We start from the raw sequence: 16389 nt of genomic DNA, 5'->3' as shown, positions 1-16389 counted from the left end.
CGCCTATAGGGCCTCCACAACCTAGGCTTCCGGTTCGGCCTCCGCGGCTTTCCCCTCCAGTACGGCCAGTGGATCGCCCTAGGCCTAGGAGATCAAGGTCACGGTACAGAAGGAGACACCGTTCAAGGAGTGACCGTTGCTCTTCAACGCGGTCAGGACACCGTCACCGGAGGGACAGGTCCAGGTCCTGTCACACGGACTCTACCAGTGCCCGCGACTACTCACCCACCTTATCGGATTCACCACTTACGAGGGTGTCACCGGTGGATGACATCGTGTCGTTCCAAGAGGTGTTGTTGAGAGGGGCGGCGAAGGTGGGAATTACGCTGACGGTCCCCACACCTTTGACGTCGGTGATTTTCGAGACCCTGCACAAGAAGCAGTTGTCTCGTCCCTTGTTGCCCTTGGTGCCAGGGCTGGAGGAGCCGGCTATGGAGCTCTTCCTGACTCCGGCATCGACGAAATCTGCTCCTTCCCGACTACAGAAAAAATACAGAGACGCAGAATCCGATCCGGCGTTCCTTAGATCTTACCCGGTGCCGGATTCAGTGATCGTCACGGCGGCTAGGAAGCAGCACGCTTCTGCCCCGTCCTCTACGGTGCCTCCGGACAAGGAGAGCCGTATGATGGATTCCGTGGGAAGGAAGGTGTGTGGTACGGCAGCAACATCAATGAAAGCCGCTAGTGCCACGGCTCTCCTGGGTCGGTATGACTGGTCCTTATGGGACTCCTTACAACAGTTTCTGGAGCACCTTCCTAGAGACAAGAGGGAGGACTTTCAGGAAATCATCAAAGAGGGCATGGTGGTATCCAACCAGGTCATCAGCTCGGCTGCAGATTCCTCTCTCCTGGCGGCTCACGGCTACTGCCACGGTATTAATCTTAGGCGTCATGCCTGGTTGCGCCTGACTTCGCTAAAACCGGAGGCGCAGCAGAGAGTCGCCAACCTGCGTTCTCTGGGGCTATGCTATTTGGAAAGCATGCGGATGAGGAGATGGCCCGCATGAAGGCGGAGGCTGAAACCCTGACGGCTGTCTGGTTAGAAAAGCCGCAAGAGAAGAAGACCTTCCGCCCCTTCCAGAGATATTTTGGTGCCCAGTGTAGAAGGCAAGGTCGTCAAGCTGGGCAGCAGCAACACCAGCAGCAGCAGTACCAGCGGCGTCCATTCCAGAAACGCCAGAGGGGTAGAGGCGGCCAGCAGTCCTCCTCGACGGCTAAAGGCCCGGCCTGGTCTATGCCCTGAGGTGCTACTACCCCCTCGTCCGTTACCCGCTCCGGTGGGGGGGAAGCATACAAAATTACTTGTTAGAGTGGAGAAAAATTAATCCGGACAAGTGGGTGCTGAATATTGTTTGCAATGGATACAGTCTTCGTTTCACCAGCCCGCCTCCAGCGATTCCACCAGTTTGCTCGCAGTTCCAACTGCGCGAGCTTCAGATGGAGGCTGATACCCTGTTAAGAAAAAGGGCGATAGAAGACGTCCCTTTGTCTCAAAGGGGAAAGGGTCTTTACTCTCGGTTCTTCCTCGTGCGGAAGAAGGACAAGAACGAGTTCAGGCCCATTCTGGATTTGCGACAAGCAAACAAATGTATTCGCAGGGAAAAGTTTTGCATGCTGTCTTGGCACCAGATTTATCCTCATCTGCAATGGGGAGACTGCCTTTGCGCAATAGATCTGCAAGATGCGTACTTCCATGTGCCCATTGCACTGAAACACCGGAAGCTCCTGCGATTTCTGGTCGGCACCAATCACTATCAGTACACCGTACTACCGTTTAGACTGAAATCTGCACCCAGGACGTTTTCCAAATGCATAGCAGTGGTGACAGCGCACCTGAGAAAGAACAAGGTGTTTGTCTGCCTGTACCTGGACGACTGGTTGATCAAAGCCTCCACCTTCCAGGAAGCGCAAGTGCACTTCAACAAGACGGCTGTTCTGTTGAGCTCGCTGGGGTTGCATATAAACATGTTCGTCTGTTCCGACGCCTGTCCAGTGCCTTCAGTACTTGGGAGCCTCCATCGATACTCTATCAGCAAGTGTGTCTCCTTCGGAGGAGAGACGCTTATCGGTCCTTTGGAAGGCTCAGGCTCTCATAGCTGTTGCATCTACAACAGCGAGGACGGTGTCTTCTCTACTGCGGTCGATGGCCTCTTGCATCTTCCTCACACCACACGCACGCCTACATATGAAGCCGTTGCAGGAATGTCTGGAGGATCAGTGGGACCAGAAGCGGGGGAGCTGGGACGACAGGATCCGGCTGTCCCTTCACGCTCAACAGTCCCTGAGATGGTGGTGCTCCGCAGAGAATCTTCTCAAGGGGGTTCCATTCCACAAGGACATTCCCACTCAGACTGTCGTCACGGATGCTTCTCTCCAAGGCTGGGGAGCGCATTCAGACCATCTTCAGATCCAGGGAACGTGGTCCCCAGCGGAATCCACATATCACATCAATTTCCTGGAACTCAGAGCTGTTCACTTGGCACTGAAGGCCTTTCATCCGTCCTTCCCGACCAACTCCTTGCTTGTGCAGACGGACAATACGACCACAATGTATTACCTCAACAAGCAGGGGGGCTCGAGATTGCGCACCCTGTCACAGGAAGCGCAGGCGATCTGGCACTGGCTACTTGCCAGAGGACTGACGATAACTGCTACCCATCTGCCAGGTGTGCAGAATAATCAGGCGGACGCACTCAGCAGGCTGGTGCAAGGAAACCACGAGTGGGTTCTAAACGACGAAGTGCTAGGAGACATCTTCGACAGGTGGGGCACTCCGGACGTAAATGTATTCGCCAACGCCGAAAACCGAAAATGCTGAGACTTCGCCTCCAGTTATTACCAACCGGGGACCCGGGGGAACGCGCTATGGATCAGCTGGTCGAACAGCTTTCTGTACGCTTTTCCACCCATTCCCCTGATTCCGGCAGTGCTCATCAAGCTGTATCAGTCCAGAGCACGGATGATCCTTATTGCTCCGGAGTGGCCCCGACAGTGGTGGTTCACGGACCTGCTTCACCGGTTTCTCCTACTCCACATGCGACTGCCGTGTCGGCCGGACCTTCTCACGAAGTTTGGGGGGCAGATGGTGCACCCCAACCTCTCATCGTTGAGTTTGGCGGCATGGCTCCTGAATCTGCCTGAGGATTGCACTGACATTCTCAAGGAGGCTAAGCGGCCTTCCACTAGGACGTCTTATGCCTACAAGTGGAAGAGGTTCTGCATCTGGTGTACTTCCAAGAACTATGATCCGACGACATGCAAGGAAGATGTTGTCCTTCCATATCTCTTGCATTTGGCTCAGTCCGGCCTTAATTTTCAATCTATTAAGGTTATATGTCCCTCACAGACCACCTTCTTCCAGATCCCTGTGATTAAAGATTTCTTGGAAGGATTGAAGAAAGTGTTTCCTCCTGTCCGGCGTCCTTCGCCATCATGGGAGCTGAATGTGGTGCTGTCTGGGTTGATGAAAGATCCTTTTGAACCCATCCTTAAGGCTTCTCTGCAGCACTTGTCTTTGAAGGCGGCCTTTCTTGTGGCCATTACATCGGCCCGCAGGGTGAGTGAAATTCAGGCATTGTGTTGTCAAGAACCTTATACTGTATTTCATGCTGCTAAGGTTGTGATGCGTACTCACCCTAAGTTCCTTCCTAAGGTGATTTCTGATTTCCATGTCAATCAGACCATAACTTTACCTACGTTTTTCCAGAATCCTTCCACTCCAGCGGAAAGGTATCTCCATTCCCTGGATGTCAGAAGGGTGTTGAAATTTTACTTGGATAAGACCAAGGACATTCGTAGGTCAGACCAATTGTTTGTCAATTATGGGTCGGTCAGGACTGGTCTTGCCACCTCAAAACAATCCATCTCTACGTGGATTGTGTCCTGTATCCAGTTATGTTACCAGAAGGCTAACAAGACGTTAGGAGGTAAGCTTAAGGCTCATTCTACCAGGGGCAAAGCAGCTACAACAGCTTTGCTTCGTAATGTTCCCATTGCAGAGATCTGCAGGGCTGCCACTTGGAAGTCGGTCCATACCTTTGCTAAGCATTACTGTCTGGACTCTGATGCCAGAGCAGATGCTCAGGTTGGGCAGGCTTCATTGAGAAATCTGTTTGCACAGTAGTGGTGTTATCTGTTTGGTGTTTTGGGATGGGCTTGCCATTCTATTCACTAGATTATGACTTTACACAGAGATCCCCTACTACAGAAGGAGTAGTTTCTCACCTGTAACTCCAGTTCTGTAGTAGGGGTATCTCTGTTATAGTCATAAGCGCCCGCCCTCCTCCCCGGTGGAGAATATGCTACTGTAATGTATGCTACAGGCCTGGCTTTATACACCTTCGAAAAGAACTGAAAGTAAAAGGAATTGGCTGTGCATCATGGGATACAGAGGGTCTCTGGAGAGTTCCTTAAAGGCATGGTATCCCTTTTCAAGACACATATTGGCAGCCTATGGGGGCTTGTCTGTCCAACCCTTCCTCTCTATCATTCCAAGGATTTTGGTGAAGGGGAGTTTTTCCTGTGAGGAAAACTTGGTAATCAGTGTAAAACCGGACATGGTAGGCTATCCTTTTCATGGTTTCGATGAAGTGGTGGCCTTTGTAGCCTTGTTTATGTTAGGCTGCATTATTTGTCTTAATTTTCTCTTATGTGTCTATGCAGGACTGCAAAGAAGACAGCTTAAGAGATTATTTTTGATTGCTCCGGGGTCCACGCACTTGGGCGGGACTATTCATTAGATTAGGACTATAACAGAGATACCCCTACTACAGAACTGGAGTTACAGGTAAGAAACTACTCCTTCTTTCTTGTGCGCAAAGAGGACAAAATAGAGTTCAGGCCCATTTTGGATTTGCTGTCCCTGCAAAAGATTTATCCTCAGCTGCATCGAGGAGAATGGCTTTGCGCCATAGAGCTGCAGGACGCATATTTCCATGTCCCTATTGCAAAGAAGCATCAGAAGTTCCTGCGGTTCCTAGTCTGCACTAACCACTATCAGTACACAGTACTTCCGTTCGGCCTGAAGTCTGCGCCCAGGATTTTTTCAAATGCATGGCTGTGGTTGCAGCGCACCTGAGAGAGTACAAGGTGTTTGTTTATCTGTACCTGGACGACTGGCTGATCAAAGCATCCACGTACTAGGAAGCGCAACTACATTTCAACAGGACGGTTGTTCTGTTGAACCAATTGGGTTTGCACATCAACATATCCAAATCTGTCCCGACTCCTGTTCAGTATCTGCAGTACTTGGGAGCCTCCATCAATACCCTCAAGGCAAGTGTGTGTCCTTCAGAGGAGCCACTTTTATCCATCCTTCAGAAGGCTCAGACTCTCATGTCCGTTCCAACGACGACGGTGAGAATCGTGTGGGGTCGATGGCCTCGTGTATCTTTCTCACTCCGCATGCACGCCTCCACATGAGCCCGCTGTAGGAATGTTTGGAGGATCAGTGGGACCAGAAAAGTGGGAGCTGGGAGGACAGGATCCGACTGTCTCAACACGCTCTATAATCCCTGAAGTGGTGGTGTTCACTCAGATGGATTCCGCTCCACAAGGAGATACCGACTCAGACCATTGTGACAGATGCGTCTCTCCAGGACTGGGGAGCGCATTCGGACCATCTTGAGATACAGGGCACGTCATCTCAGACAGAATCCAAGTGTCACATACATTTTCTGGAACTCAGAGTTGTTTATCTGGCGCTGAAGGCCTTCCACTTGTCCTTTCGGACCAGTTCCCTGCCTGTACAGACGGACAACACAACAACAATGTGTTAACTCAACAAGCAGGGGGGCTCAAGCTCGCGCACACTGTCTCAGGAAGCGCAAGTGATCTGGAACTGGCTGTTGGCCAGGGGACTAATGATAACGGCAACCCATCCGCCAGGTGTGCAGAATGCTCAGGCAGACTCGCTCAGCAGACTCGTTCAAGAAAACCACGAGTGGGTCTTAAACAATGAGGGGGCACTCCAGGAATCGATCTGTTTGCCACCGCAGAAAACCGAAAATGCCGAGACTTCGCCTCCAGGTTTTACCAACCAGAAACGCTGGGGAATGCACTGTGGATCAACTGGTCGAACAGCTTTCTCTAAGCTTTTCCACCCATTCCCCTGATCCCAGCAGTGCTAATCAAGCTGTCCCAATCCAGGGCCAGGATGTTCCTCATTGCTCCGGAATGGCCTCGGCAGTGGTGGTTCATTGACCTCCTACACCGGTCTCTCCTGCCGCATCGTCGACTTCCATGTCGGCTGGACCTTCTAACGAAGTTCGGAGGGCAGTTGGTGCATCCCAACCTCTCGTCGTTGAGTTTGGCAGCATGGCTCCTGAGCTAGTGCAGTATGGACTTTTAAATCTGCCTCAGAATTGCATGGAGATACTAAAAGAGGCAAATAGACCGTCTACAAGGACTGACTTCCTATGCCTACAAGTCAGAGAGATTCTGCATTTGGTGCGCTTCCAAGAATGCTGATCTTACGTCCTGCAAGGAGGATGTCATTCTTCTGTTCTTGTTGCATTTGGCTCAATCTGGCCTTAATTTTCATTCTATTAAGGTCCCCCTCGCAGCCTTGACTACATATAGGAAATGCCCTTCACAAACTTCCTTTTTCCAAATCCCTGTCATCAAAGATTTTTTTGAAGGTTTGAAGAAGGTGTTTTCCCCCTTGAGGTGTCTATCGCCTTCGTGGGAGCTGAATGTGGTGCTATCTAGATTGATGAAGGAGCCTTTTGAGCCTATTCATAAGGCTTCTCTACAGCACCTATCCCGGAAGGCAGCTTTTCTTGTGGCTATAACATCGGCTTGCAGGGTGAGTGAGATCCAGGCTCTGTGTTGCCAAGAGCCCTATACTGTATTTCATGCATCCAAGGTTGTCATGAGGACTCACCCAAAGTTTCTCCCTAAGGTGACCTCTGATTTCCATGTGAATCAAACGATCACTTTACCAACGTTTTTTCAGCATCCTTCCTCTTCGGCGGAAAGGTCCCTTCATTCTCTTGATTTGAGAAGAGTGTTGAAATTCTACTTAGATAAGACCAAGGAGATTCGTAGATTGGATCGGTTATTTGTTAATTATGGCTCAATCAGGACTGGTCTTGCCACCTCTTAACAGTCCATCTCTAGATGGATTGTGTCCTGTATCCAAAGGTGTTACCAGAAGGCTGACAAGACTTTAGGGTGTAAGCCTAAGGCTCACTCAACCAGAGGCTAAGCTGCTACAATGGCTTTGCTGCATAATGTTCCCATTGCAGACTTCTGTAGGGCTGCCATTTGGAAGTCCGTCCATACCTTTACTAAGCATTACTGCCTGGACTCTGATGCCAGAGCAGATGCTCAGGTTGGGCAGGCTTCGCTGAGGAATTTGCACAGTAGTGGTTTTGTCGGTTTCTTCCACCGCTGGGTTAGTTTGTTGGGAATGGGCTTGCCATTCTATTCACAGATTATGACTATACACAGAAATCCCCTACTACAGAAGGAGCAGTTTCTTACTTGTAACTCCAGTTCTGTAGTAGGGGTATCTGTTCTAGTCCTAAGCGACCCGCCCTCCTCCCCGGTGGATGAAATCCTGAATGCTGCAGGCCTGGCTTTATACACCTTCAAAAAGAACTGAAAGTAACTTGCCTTTGGCTGTGTATCATGGGATACCGAGGGTCTCTGGAGGTTTCCTTAAAGGCACAGTATCCCTTTTCCAGATTCATAATGGCAGCCTATCGGGCTTGTCTGTCCAACCCTTCCTCTCTATCATGATAAAGGATTTTTGTGAAGGAGTTTCTCTAAGTGTGAAACTTAGCAAAATGTGTAATTTTTAATATTATTTGGCTATCCTTTTCACTTCAAGATGAAGTGCTGGCCAGTGTAGCCTTGTTAATTGCAGGCTGCATTATTTGTCTTTGATTTTCTCTTAAGTGTCTATGCAGGACTGCAGAAGAGGACAACTTAATAGACTATTTTGATAGCCCCGTGGTCCACGAACATGGGCGGGACTGTTCACAGATTATGACTATAAAAGAGATATCCCTACTACAGAACTGGAGTTACAGGTAAGAAACTACTCCTTATGGGTTTCTAAACTTAACAATGGGTGTCCAGTGCCACCAGCATGAGTAGTTAAAAATCAGTTGTGCTGGCAATCGCCAGGGTGAAGTTACAGGTAAGTACTTCACTGGCCCCTAGCTGTTTATTGCTTTGCGTACAGTTTTCTCCTCCCTTGATTCTCATGATTGCTTTGTTGCTTACCTAGATAGCTCTTTTTCCCTATTTCTTCATTTCCATATTTTAGTTTACCCTTTCTAATTATCTGCAACTTATTTCCTACCTTCTTTGGCTCATTTGTTTTATGTGCTGTTCTTCTCCTGTCGGCTGCTGTCCCCATCATTGCTGCCCAGCCCCCCACAGTCAATAAGGTTTTCTGCATTTCTGATTTTTTTCCTCTTTCCCTTTCTATTTCCCCTGTCTGTTTTATCTATTCGCTCCTCTCATTTGTCTTGTGAACTCTTCCAGATGTTGAGCGGTATGAGAGACTGCGAGATCCTCCTCCTACAACCTCCCGGTGTTTCACAGTAGACGTGGACAGAAAACTTGAAGAAGGACAGAAGGTAAAATCTCATCCTATTGTTTCCTAATTGTCCGCAAACAAGCAACTCCATCATACAGCCCTACACAACTTTCTTGTAAATATCCCTTTTATTCATCCAAAGGCTTATAGCTTTTCTGATAGAAAATATATCAATTATTCACAGGCAAAATCTTCTGTTATCCAATTTACATGCCAGGTTTCAGTTAGTGAACCTTTCCTCAATAGAATTATGGGGATCATTTAGTAATCCAACAGTTGGCAACTTTTGAGGCGTTTTTCGTTTGGGTTCTGATATCCTCCTTGTCTCCTCTTTCCCAGGGGTTGATGGAACAATAGGTGTGCACAAGATTTGTGATGTAGATTGAAGGAGTTGTGTGGACATCACCAGCCTGGTGAAGAGTGGCAGAAAAGCACCTGCATATAACATAGGACCCCCCACCCCATGCAATTATTATAAACTCAGACTTATTTCAAGTTAGTGACTTGCAAACTTAGCAAAATTGCGTTTCCAAAACTCACAACGTAAATTACAGGGAAACAAGAAAATAATAGTGCTCTATATCATGTTATGTAAAACGATATGAGATCATACTTTGAACAAGTGTTGGGTTTATTTCATAATGTATAGAATGGTTGCAGTTCAGTTAGTGGACCGTACTAACCTAATGGAACAAGGACAAGAAAGTTTGACAAATGAAGGAGCTTCTTTGACTATTTTGTGTATATAACTATAACATTGCTGTTTTCTCTTAGTGAACACTTATTTCACTGTCTATTGTTAGTAGGTGCTTAAATATCGCAACATTTGTTTAAAGCATTATTTTCACATCACTTTACATTACTGAACCACTGTTTGATCCCTTTCTTCTGTTGATTTAATTTGTTTTAGTTACCTAATTCGCAAACCGTTACTTTGAATAGGTTGAATGGACTCAAAGTGTAAATGGTGTATAGAGATGCCACTGTGCAGTTGTATACCCATACCAAGATTACTGAGGGTATTTCGGGTGCCCTATAATTGTAAATGAGATCTGCCTGCACCCCTTCACCCCTTCTCTTCTTCCTTGGTGTGGGAAGAAATAGTCTCTTAAGAAATTATCTTTGTACACAAGTGAATCGGTTAAGGCAACACTGTGGATAGTGTGCAGTGGCTGGCCGGGGTTGCTGCTGGGACAGTAATGGGTTCAGACTACTAATCAGGGTAGCCTTTGTGGAGATGAGAATGTATGCACTATTGTGGTAAGTGATAGTGTTGCCCACATTCTGTAACTGACTTGTTTGATTTTTCCAGCATCTCGGTCTGAGCCTCAGCTCTCTTCGCTGCGGCTTGGCCTTTCAGGAGACAAGACCTCTTGTTTTGGTAAACTCCCCATATTTCTTGCTTTATCCCTTGTAATTCTGGGACACCTTCTGTACATTGTAATCTTTCTGCACCTCTTCCTTGATTCTGGGGTGTTGCCATCAGTTCTGATACAGCATGCATTCTGGCTGTGTAGAGATTTACAATGAAGCTTTTTTGAAAATATCGCTGCTTGGGGGCAGCCTTCCCTGGGTGCGGTGTGGGATCTCCCGGGGTGCGCAATATGTGCTTCTGTGGTGAATTTATTGACCTTTATGTGCCAGACTTGTAAACAAATGCCAGATATTTTCAGGCAAGCTTACAGAACAACTTCTATATTTTGCACAAGCATTTGGTAGGTTAACTGTCAGACCCTCCCATAAGCAAATTATAATAAAATGGGGACAGGGCACATAATCATTATTTGGCAGCAGCAAATATTTGACCATTTTGTAGCAGCCTACTGGGAAATCTCCCACTGTCCCTGACCCCAGTCATGCTCTGCCTTCAATCATAACCAGCACTCCTGTCTGTTAGAATATGTTCTTGTTTGTTAACCTGTAACCGAAGTGCATGGGTGTGTTGGAACCTGCAAGTTCCTACTTCTTATATAGAAACGTCATATGATTTTAAGCAGTCTACACTGAGGATGACTGATATTTCATGGCACTTCAGTTTATACTTCCAAACCCTGTCATCTCTTTTCCTCCTATCCCACCCTTCACCCCCTCCAGCCCCTTCACCCCGACTTGCAAATGCTCTTAGTGCTTTATTCACTTGGCCATAAATCCTAAACTATTTTTGTAGTGGGGCTGATGTTGGGGAGATTTTGAAGCCTCGCAAAGCTAAGCCATTTCTATGAATAAACAGAGCTTTCCCACAATGACTACACCCATCTCTCTTGCTTGGCCTTCCGAGCAGTCCTTTGATTGCTGTTAGATTCATCATTTGTGGTTTTCTATGACCAATTCTTCATAAACAACACAATGTCACATATGGTTGAGAAAAAGGTGCTGCTTAAAGCCTTTTTTTAAATTTGTTTTTTTCATCAAGCCATGGACTCGATCGTAGACTTGCATGAGATTGGTAGTTCGGTTCTCTTTATGTTCATTTAATATGCTTTCCCTTTTCACAGAATGTCAGACTCCTAAGGGCTGAGCTGCAGAAACTGGGAGATTCTCTGCAGTCAGCAGAGCGATCGTGCTGCCATAACACCAGCGCCAGGAAGTTGCGCATCACCTTGAACACCTGTGAAGATATCCTGGCCAAACAGGTATGGAAGGTTTGAACTTTTAAAAAACACACATGCTGCCTAGATCTAGAATGAAAGGACAGACTGATTTGCTGAATAGCCTTTTGCGATTCAGGAAACGATAGATCTCGATTGCGAGGAATGCAAGAAACAATAAGTCCTATATATTTTTATAACTCCGCATTATACAGTGTATCATAGGTAAGTTCAGGGCAGGACATATTTAAACATTGTCAAGCAATTAATTTATTTATTGCACAATATTTCAATTTGCTAAGAAGTGTATTGATGTAGGGCTCACAGGCGTGCTGTTGTGGGTGAGAAGACATTAAACATGCATCGAATTAACAACAAAGACTCTTTTTGGAGAATGTTTTATATAATAAAAATAGAGTTGGGTTGTTCTATGGACGACAGCGTTTCGATCTCATGTGATGGAGATCATCATCACCAGGACAGGTGTGTAAGCACCTAATATTTATTCAAGAGTCTGTAGTCTACGAGAGACTTGAGCGAGCAGCCGGCATATAGCAGGTCCCTGGTCAAAGAATGCCCTATATAGGTAGATCCTATATTTAGCTAGCGCATGTGTCAACTAGGGATTTACTCAAGAGGCCGGGTGGTAGCTCCGGTTAACAAGGCAACCCTCTGTATCAGTGTTTGGGATTGAGAATGGCTTGTGATGTTTACTTATGGCAATTAATCGCTTGGAGAGTAAATCAGGTGGAAAAAGCCTTTCGAAGCTGATTTCTGTATTGTGGGCTGAATTGATGTTTACGTTTATTTGTTTAAAAGTGGTGTTGGCTATTGTAATAGAATAACTGTAAATGATTGTCTTTTAGTTCTTATTTAGCCAATAGACTGTGTGCACTTGTGGAATTAATTATGTGCCCCTATTTTTATTACGCCCACTTCTGTAGTAGGGGATCTCTGTGTATAGTCATAATCTAGTGAATAGTCCCGCCCATGTGCGTGGACCCCGGAGCAATCAAAAATAATCTCTTAGTGTCAAAAAATGCAGAAATGCATAGACACTTAAGAGAGAATTTAAAGACGGATAATGCAGCCAAAAAGGCTACACTGTCCAGTACTTCAACTAGAAATTCCACCACAAAATCCACAAAACAGCAAAGCCTGTACAGATTTCCCTTGCTTAACAGCAAAATCCCTCAGGAATGATAGAGAGAAGAACCTGGACAGACAAGCCCCATAGGCTGCCATTATGTGGCTTAAATAGGATACTGTGCCTTTAAGGAACCTTCCAGAACCTTCTCCCAGTATCCCAGAAGGCATAGCAGGTCCAACTTAGTTTCAGTTCTTTTTTCCGGCTCCTGCAAGCAGGACCCTGGAGCATTGAGCTCTCCCTTTTCAAGGGTTTTGTTGGTGTTTTTACACTAAATTCGATTTTTGGTGCTTTTAAAGTACTTTAGTGACTTTCTTCTTGGGTTCCTGCACTCTTTTATTGTCCATAATGCCAGCATTATTTGACAAATGCCCGGAGTGCTCCAGGAAGAAGGCCAAGTCAGACCCCCATGAGGTCTGTATCCTCTGCCTTCCCTCTTCCCACATCCCTGAGGAGTGTGTGATCTGTAGAGGCTTCTCTGGAAGGACCCTGAAGGACAGGAGAAAAATCAGACTTCGGGGACTTGAAGAAAGAAGATTGAAGGCACGAGGTGGGTCAGGAGGGGCTCCTTCTGCCCATGCTGAGGCCTCTGGGGGGCTCCCCAGGGGCAGGAAGTCCAGCCGCGCCCAAGATCTCCGTCTGGGTCAGTTGCGATGACCACGACGTCGAGGGGAAGGTCCACGGGCAGTTCCCGGTCTCCCCAGGGCTCTGGGTTGAGAAAACGTTGCCCGTCGACGTCGAGGGACGTGTTCCGGCCGCCGTCGAAGCCGGTGTCGATCTCCTCGTCGTCGCCGTCGGCGTCGAGTGGTCGACATCGGAGGACCCGGCGTCGGCGCTCGCCGTCGAGGCGACTTCGCCGTCGAGGACATCGTCGTCGAGGGGATCCTCGTCGTCGAGGCCGCCGTCGAGACGGAAGAAGTCTCCGGCGCTGAAGACGTCGACGTCGAGGCATTCAAAGAGATCGACGTCTAAACGTTCCAAGAGGTCGACGTCGAGACGATCCAAGAGGTCGACGTCGAGACGTACGAAGAGGTCGAGGTCGCCGTCGAGGCACCATCGCCCGTTTCGAGATTCCGTGGCTCGTCCATCTGGTCGGGGTCAACGTCGACACCGTTCGACGTCGAGGAGCGAGAAACGGTCGACGCCGAAGGGCCGTTCGACTACTAGGGACGCAGGCTCGCCGTCTGGGCACCGATCTTCGGCGTCAGGGGGTCGAAAAGACAGGCCCAGGACTGTGGGGGGCTCCCCACATTCCGGACGGGATGATGGCTCGCCGGGAACGGCGTATTCCGAGGTATATACCCCGAAGAAGCCTTCAGCGCCTCCTTCACTGCCTCCTTTACCAAGGGGTCCGCCTCCGAAGGCTCCGACCCCCCTCCATTGCCTGCTCGACCGGCTCCGCAGGCCCCGCTTCCAGTGACTCCCCCACCCCCGGTTCCACCACGGGCGGTGTCGATGCCCAAGTTTCCGACGCCGCCGAAGAAGACTCCTAAATCGAAGCCAAAGCCTCGGACTCCGGAACCGGGGAGGCCGTCGGACCGTCCCAGGCCCAAGAGATCGAGGTCTCGCTCGGGGAGACGGGACAAGTCTAGAAGTGGACGCGGATCTTCATCGAGATCCAGGCATCGCCATAGGAGGCGTCGGTCCAGGTCACGCTCATCTGGGACTCGTTCTTACTCGCCCACGCTGTCTGATTCGCCGGAGACTAGGGTGTCCCCGATCGACGATATTGGCACATTCCAAGAGGTTCTCCTGCGCGGAGCGGCGAAGTTGGGGATCAAAGTTGAAGCGCCTACGCCTTCGACTTCTGTCATCTTTGAGACGTTACACAAGAAACACCTGTCTCGCCCCCTACTGCCTTTGGTGCCGGGGCTCCTCGAGCCGGCTGAACAGCTTTTCCTGACGCCGGCGGTTGTGAAGTCTGCGCCTTCCAGGCTCCTCAAGAAATACAGAGCTCCGGACTCGGACCCAGCCTTCTTGAGAAAGGACCCGGCGCCGGACTCGGTCATTGTGACGGCGGCCCGGAAGCTTCATGCCACCTCCCCTGCGTCCACGGCGCCTCCGGACAAGGAGAGCCGCTGGATCGACTCTGCTGGGCGAAAAGCGTGTGGTACATCCTCCTCGTCAATGAAGGCTGCCAGTGACTCGGCGTTGTTGGGACGATACGACCGTGCACTGTGGGACTCAATGGAGCAGTTTGCGGACCTCGTCCCTCGAGACCGCAAAGAGGACTTTATGGAGATCGTCCAGGAGGGGATGCTGGTCTCTAACCAGGCCATTAGCGCCGCGGCGGATATCTCCTTGCTGTCTGCGCACGGATACTGCCACGGGATTAACCAGAGGCGCCATGCTTGGCTCCGGTTGACGTCTCTCAAGCCAGAAGCACAACAACGTGTGGCGAATCTCCCGTTTTCCGGAGATACCCTCTTCGGAAAACACGCGGATGACGAGATGGCCAGGATGAAGGCCGAGGCGGAGACACTGACGGCGGTGGGCTTGGAGAAGCCCAAGGAAAAGAAACCCTACCGCCAGTTCCAACGGCGGTTTGGGTCGCAGGGTCGTGGAAGGGGGCAGTCCACCGGACAACATCAGCAGCAGCAGCAACAGCAGCAGCAATACAGACGCCCCTTCCAGAAGCGTCAGAGGGGTAGAGGTGGACAGCAGTCCTCTACCGCGTCTAAGGGCCCGGCCGGGTCTCGACCCTGAGCGGTTACTTCCCCCTTGTCCGTTACCCGCTCCGGTGGGGGGAAGCGTTCAATTTTTTCTGGCAGAGTGGAGAAAAATTACTCAGGACAAGTGGGTGCTGAATATTGTTTGCAATGGATACAGTCTGCGTTTCACCAGCCCTCCTCCATCGATTCCTCCCGTCAGCTCGCAGTATCAACTGCGCGAGCTTCAGGCGGAGGCAGACATTCTGCTAAGGAAAAGGGCGATAGAAGACGTACCTCTGTCTCAACGGGGAAGAGGTCTTTACTCTCGGTTCTTTCTTGTCCGCAAGAAGGACAAGAACGAGTTCAGGCCCATTCTGGATTTGCGACAGGCAAACAAATGGATTCGCAGAGAAAAGTTTCGCATGCTGTCGTTGCATCAGATCTACCCTCAGCTGCAACGAGGAGATTGGATGTGTGCCATAGATCTACAGGACGCATACTTCCACGTGCCCATTGCATGCAAACACATGAAGTTTCTGCGCTTTCAAGTCGGCACCAATCACTATCAGTACACGGTGCTTCCCTTCGGGCTGAAGTCTGCACCCAGGACATTCTCGAAATGTATGGCAGTGGTAGCGGCACACCTGCGGAAGAACAAGGTGTTCGTCTACCCTTACCTGGACGATTGGTTGATCAAGGCCTCCTCCTTCTCGGAAGCTCAGGCACACTTCCAGAAGACGTGCGTTCTCTTGAACAAGCTGGGGTTGCACATCAACATGTCCAAGTCTGTCCCGACTCCGGTCCAATGTATCCAGTACTTGGGAGCCTCCATCAATACGCTGTCAGCAAGCGTGTCTCCTTCGGAAGAGCGACGTTTATCACTCCTTCGGAAGGCTCAGGCTCTCATGTCCGCTCCGTCCACGACAGTGAGAACGGTGTCTTCTCTGCTGGGATCGATGGCCTCGTGTATCTTCCTGACGCCACATGCGCGGCTGCACATGAGGCCGCTGCAGGAGTGCTTGGAGGATCAGTGGGATCAGAGGAGAGGATCTTGGGACGACAAGATACGACTGTCTCTACATGCTCTTCAATCTCTGAAGTGGTGGTGCTCGAAGGAGAATCTCCTCAGAGGGGTTCCCTTCCACAAGGACATTCCCACACAGACGGTTGTGACGGATGCGTCTCTCCAAGGCTGGGGAGCGCATTCCAGAGACCTGCAGATTCAGGGGACGTAGTCCCCGAGGGAGTCCACGTACCACATCAATTTCCTGGAACTCAGAGCTGTTCACTTGGCACTGAAGGCCTTTCATCCGTCCTTTCAGACCAACTCTCTGCTTGTTCAGACGGACAACACGACAACGATGTATTACCTCAACAAGCAGGGGGGCTCGAGGTCGCGCACTCTGTCGCAGGAGGCGCAGGTGATCTGGCACTGGCTTCTGGCTCGAGGAC

General features: G+C 49.5%; 1 protein-coding gene across 4 annotated transcripts in view; it reads left to right on the top strand.

Annotated features, from left to right (window-relative positions):
• KIF20A (kinesin family member 20A) overlaps positions 1-16389 on the top strand; it is a 190295-nt gene that overhangs the window by 130250 nt on the left and 43656 nt on the right. For 3 of the 4 annotated variants that reach the window (XM_078652718.1, XM_078652717.1, XM_078652719.1), the window contains exons 17-19: positions 8497-8591; positions 9864-9932; positions 11047-11184. In XM_078652718.1, coding sequence (XP_078508844.1) covers positions 8497-8591; positions 9864-9932; positions 11047-11184 — 302 coding nt within the window. The remainder of the gene's footprint in view (positions 1-8496; positions 8592-9863; positions 9933-11046; positions 11185-16389) is intronic. The other variant, XM_078652720.1, reaches the window with a different exon arrangement.

Source organism: Lissotriton helveticus, chromosome 7 (assembly GCF_964261635.1).
Source record: "Lissotriton helveticus chromosome 7, aLisHel1.1, whole genome shotgun sequence".
NCBI lineage: Eukaryota > Metazoa > Chordata > Amphibia > Caudata > Salamandridae > Lissotriton > Lissotriton helveticus.
This window is presented reverse-complemented; position numbering and strand designations above follow the sequence as displayed.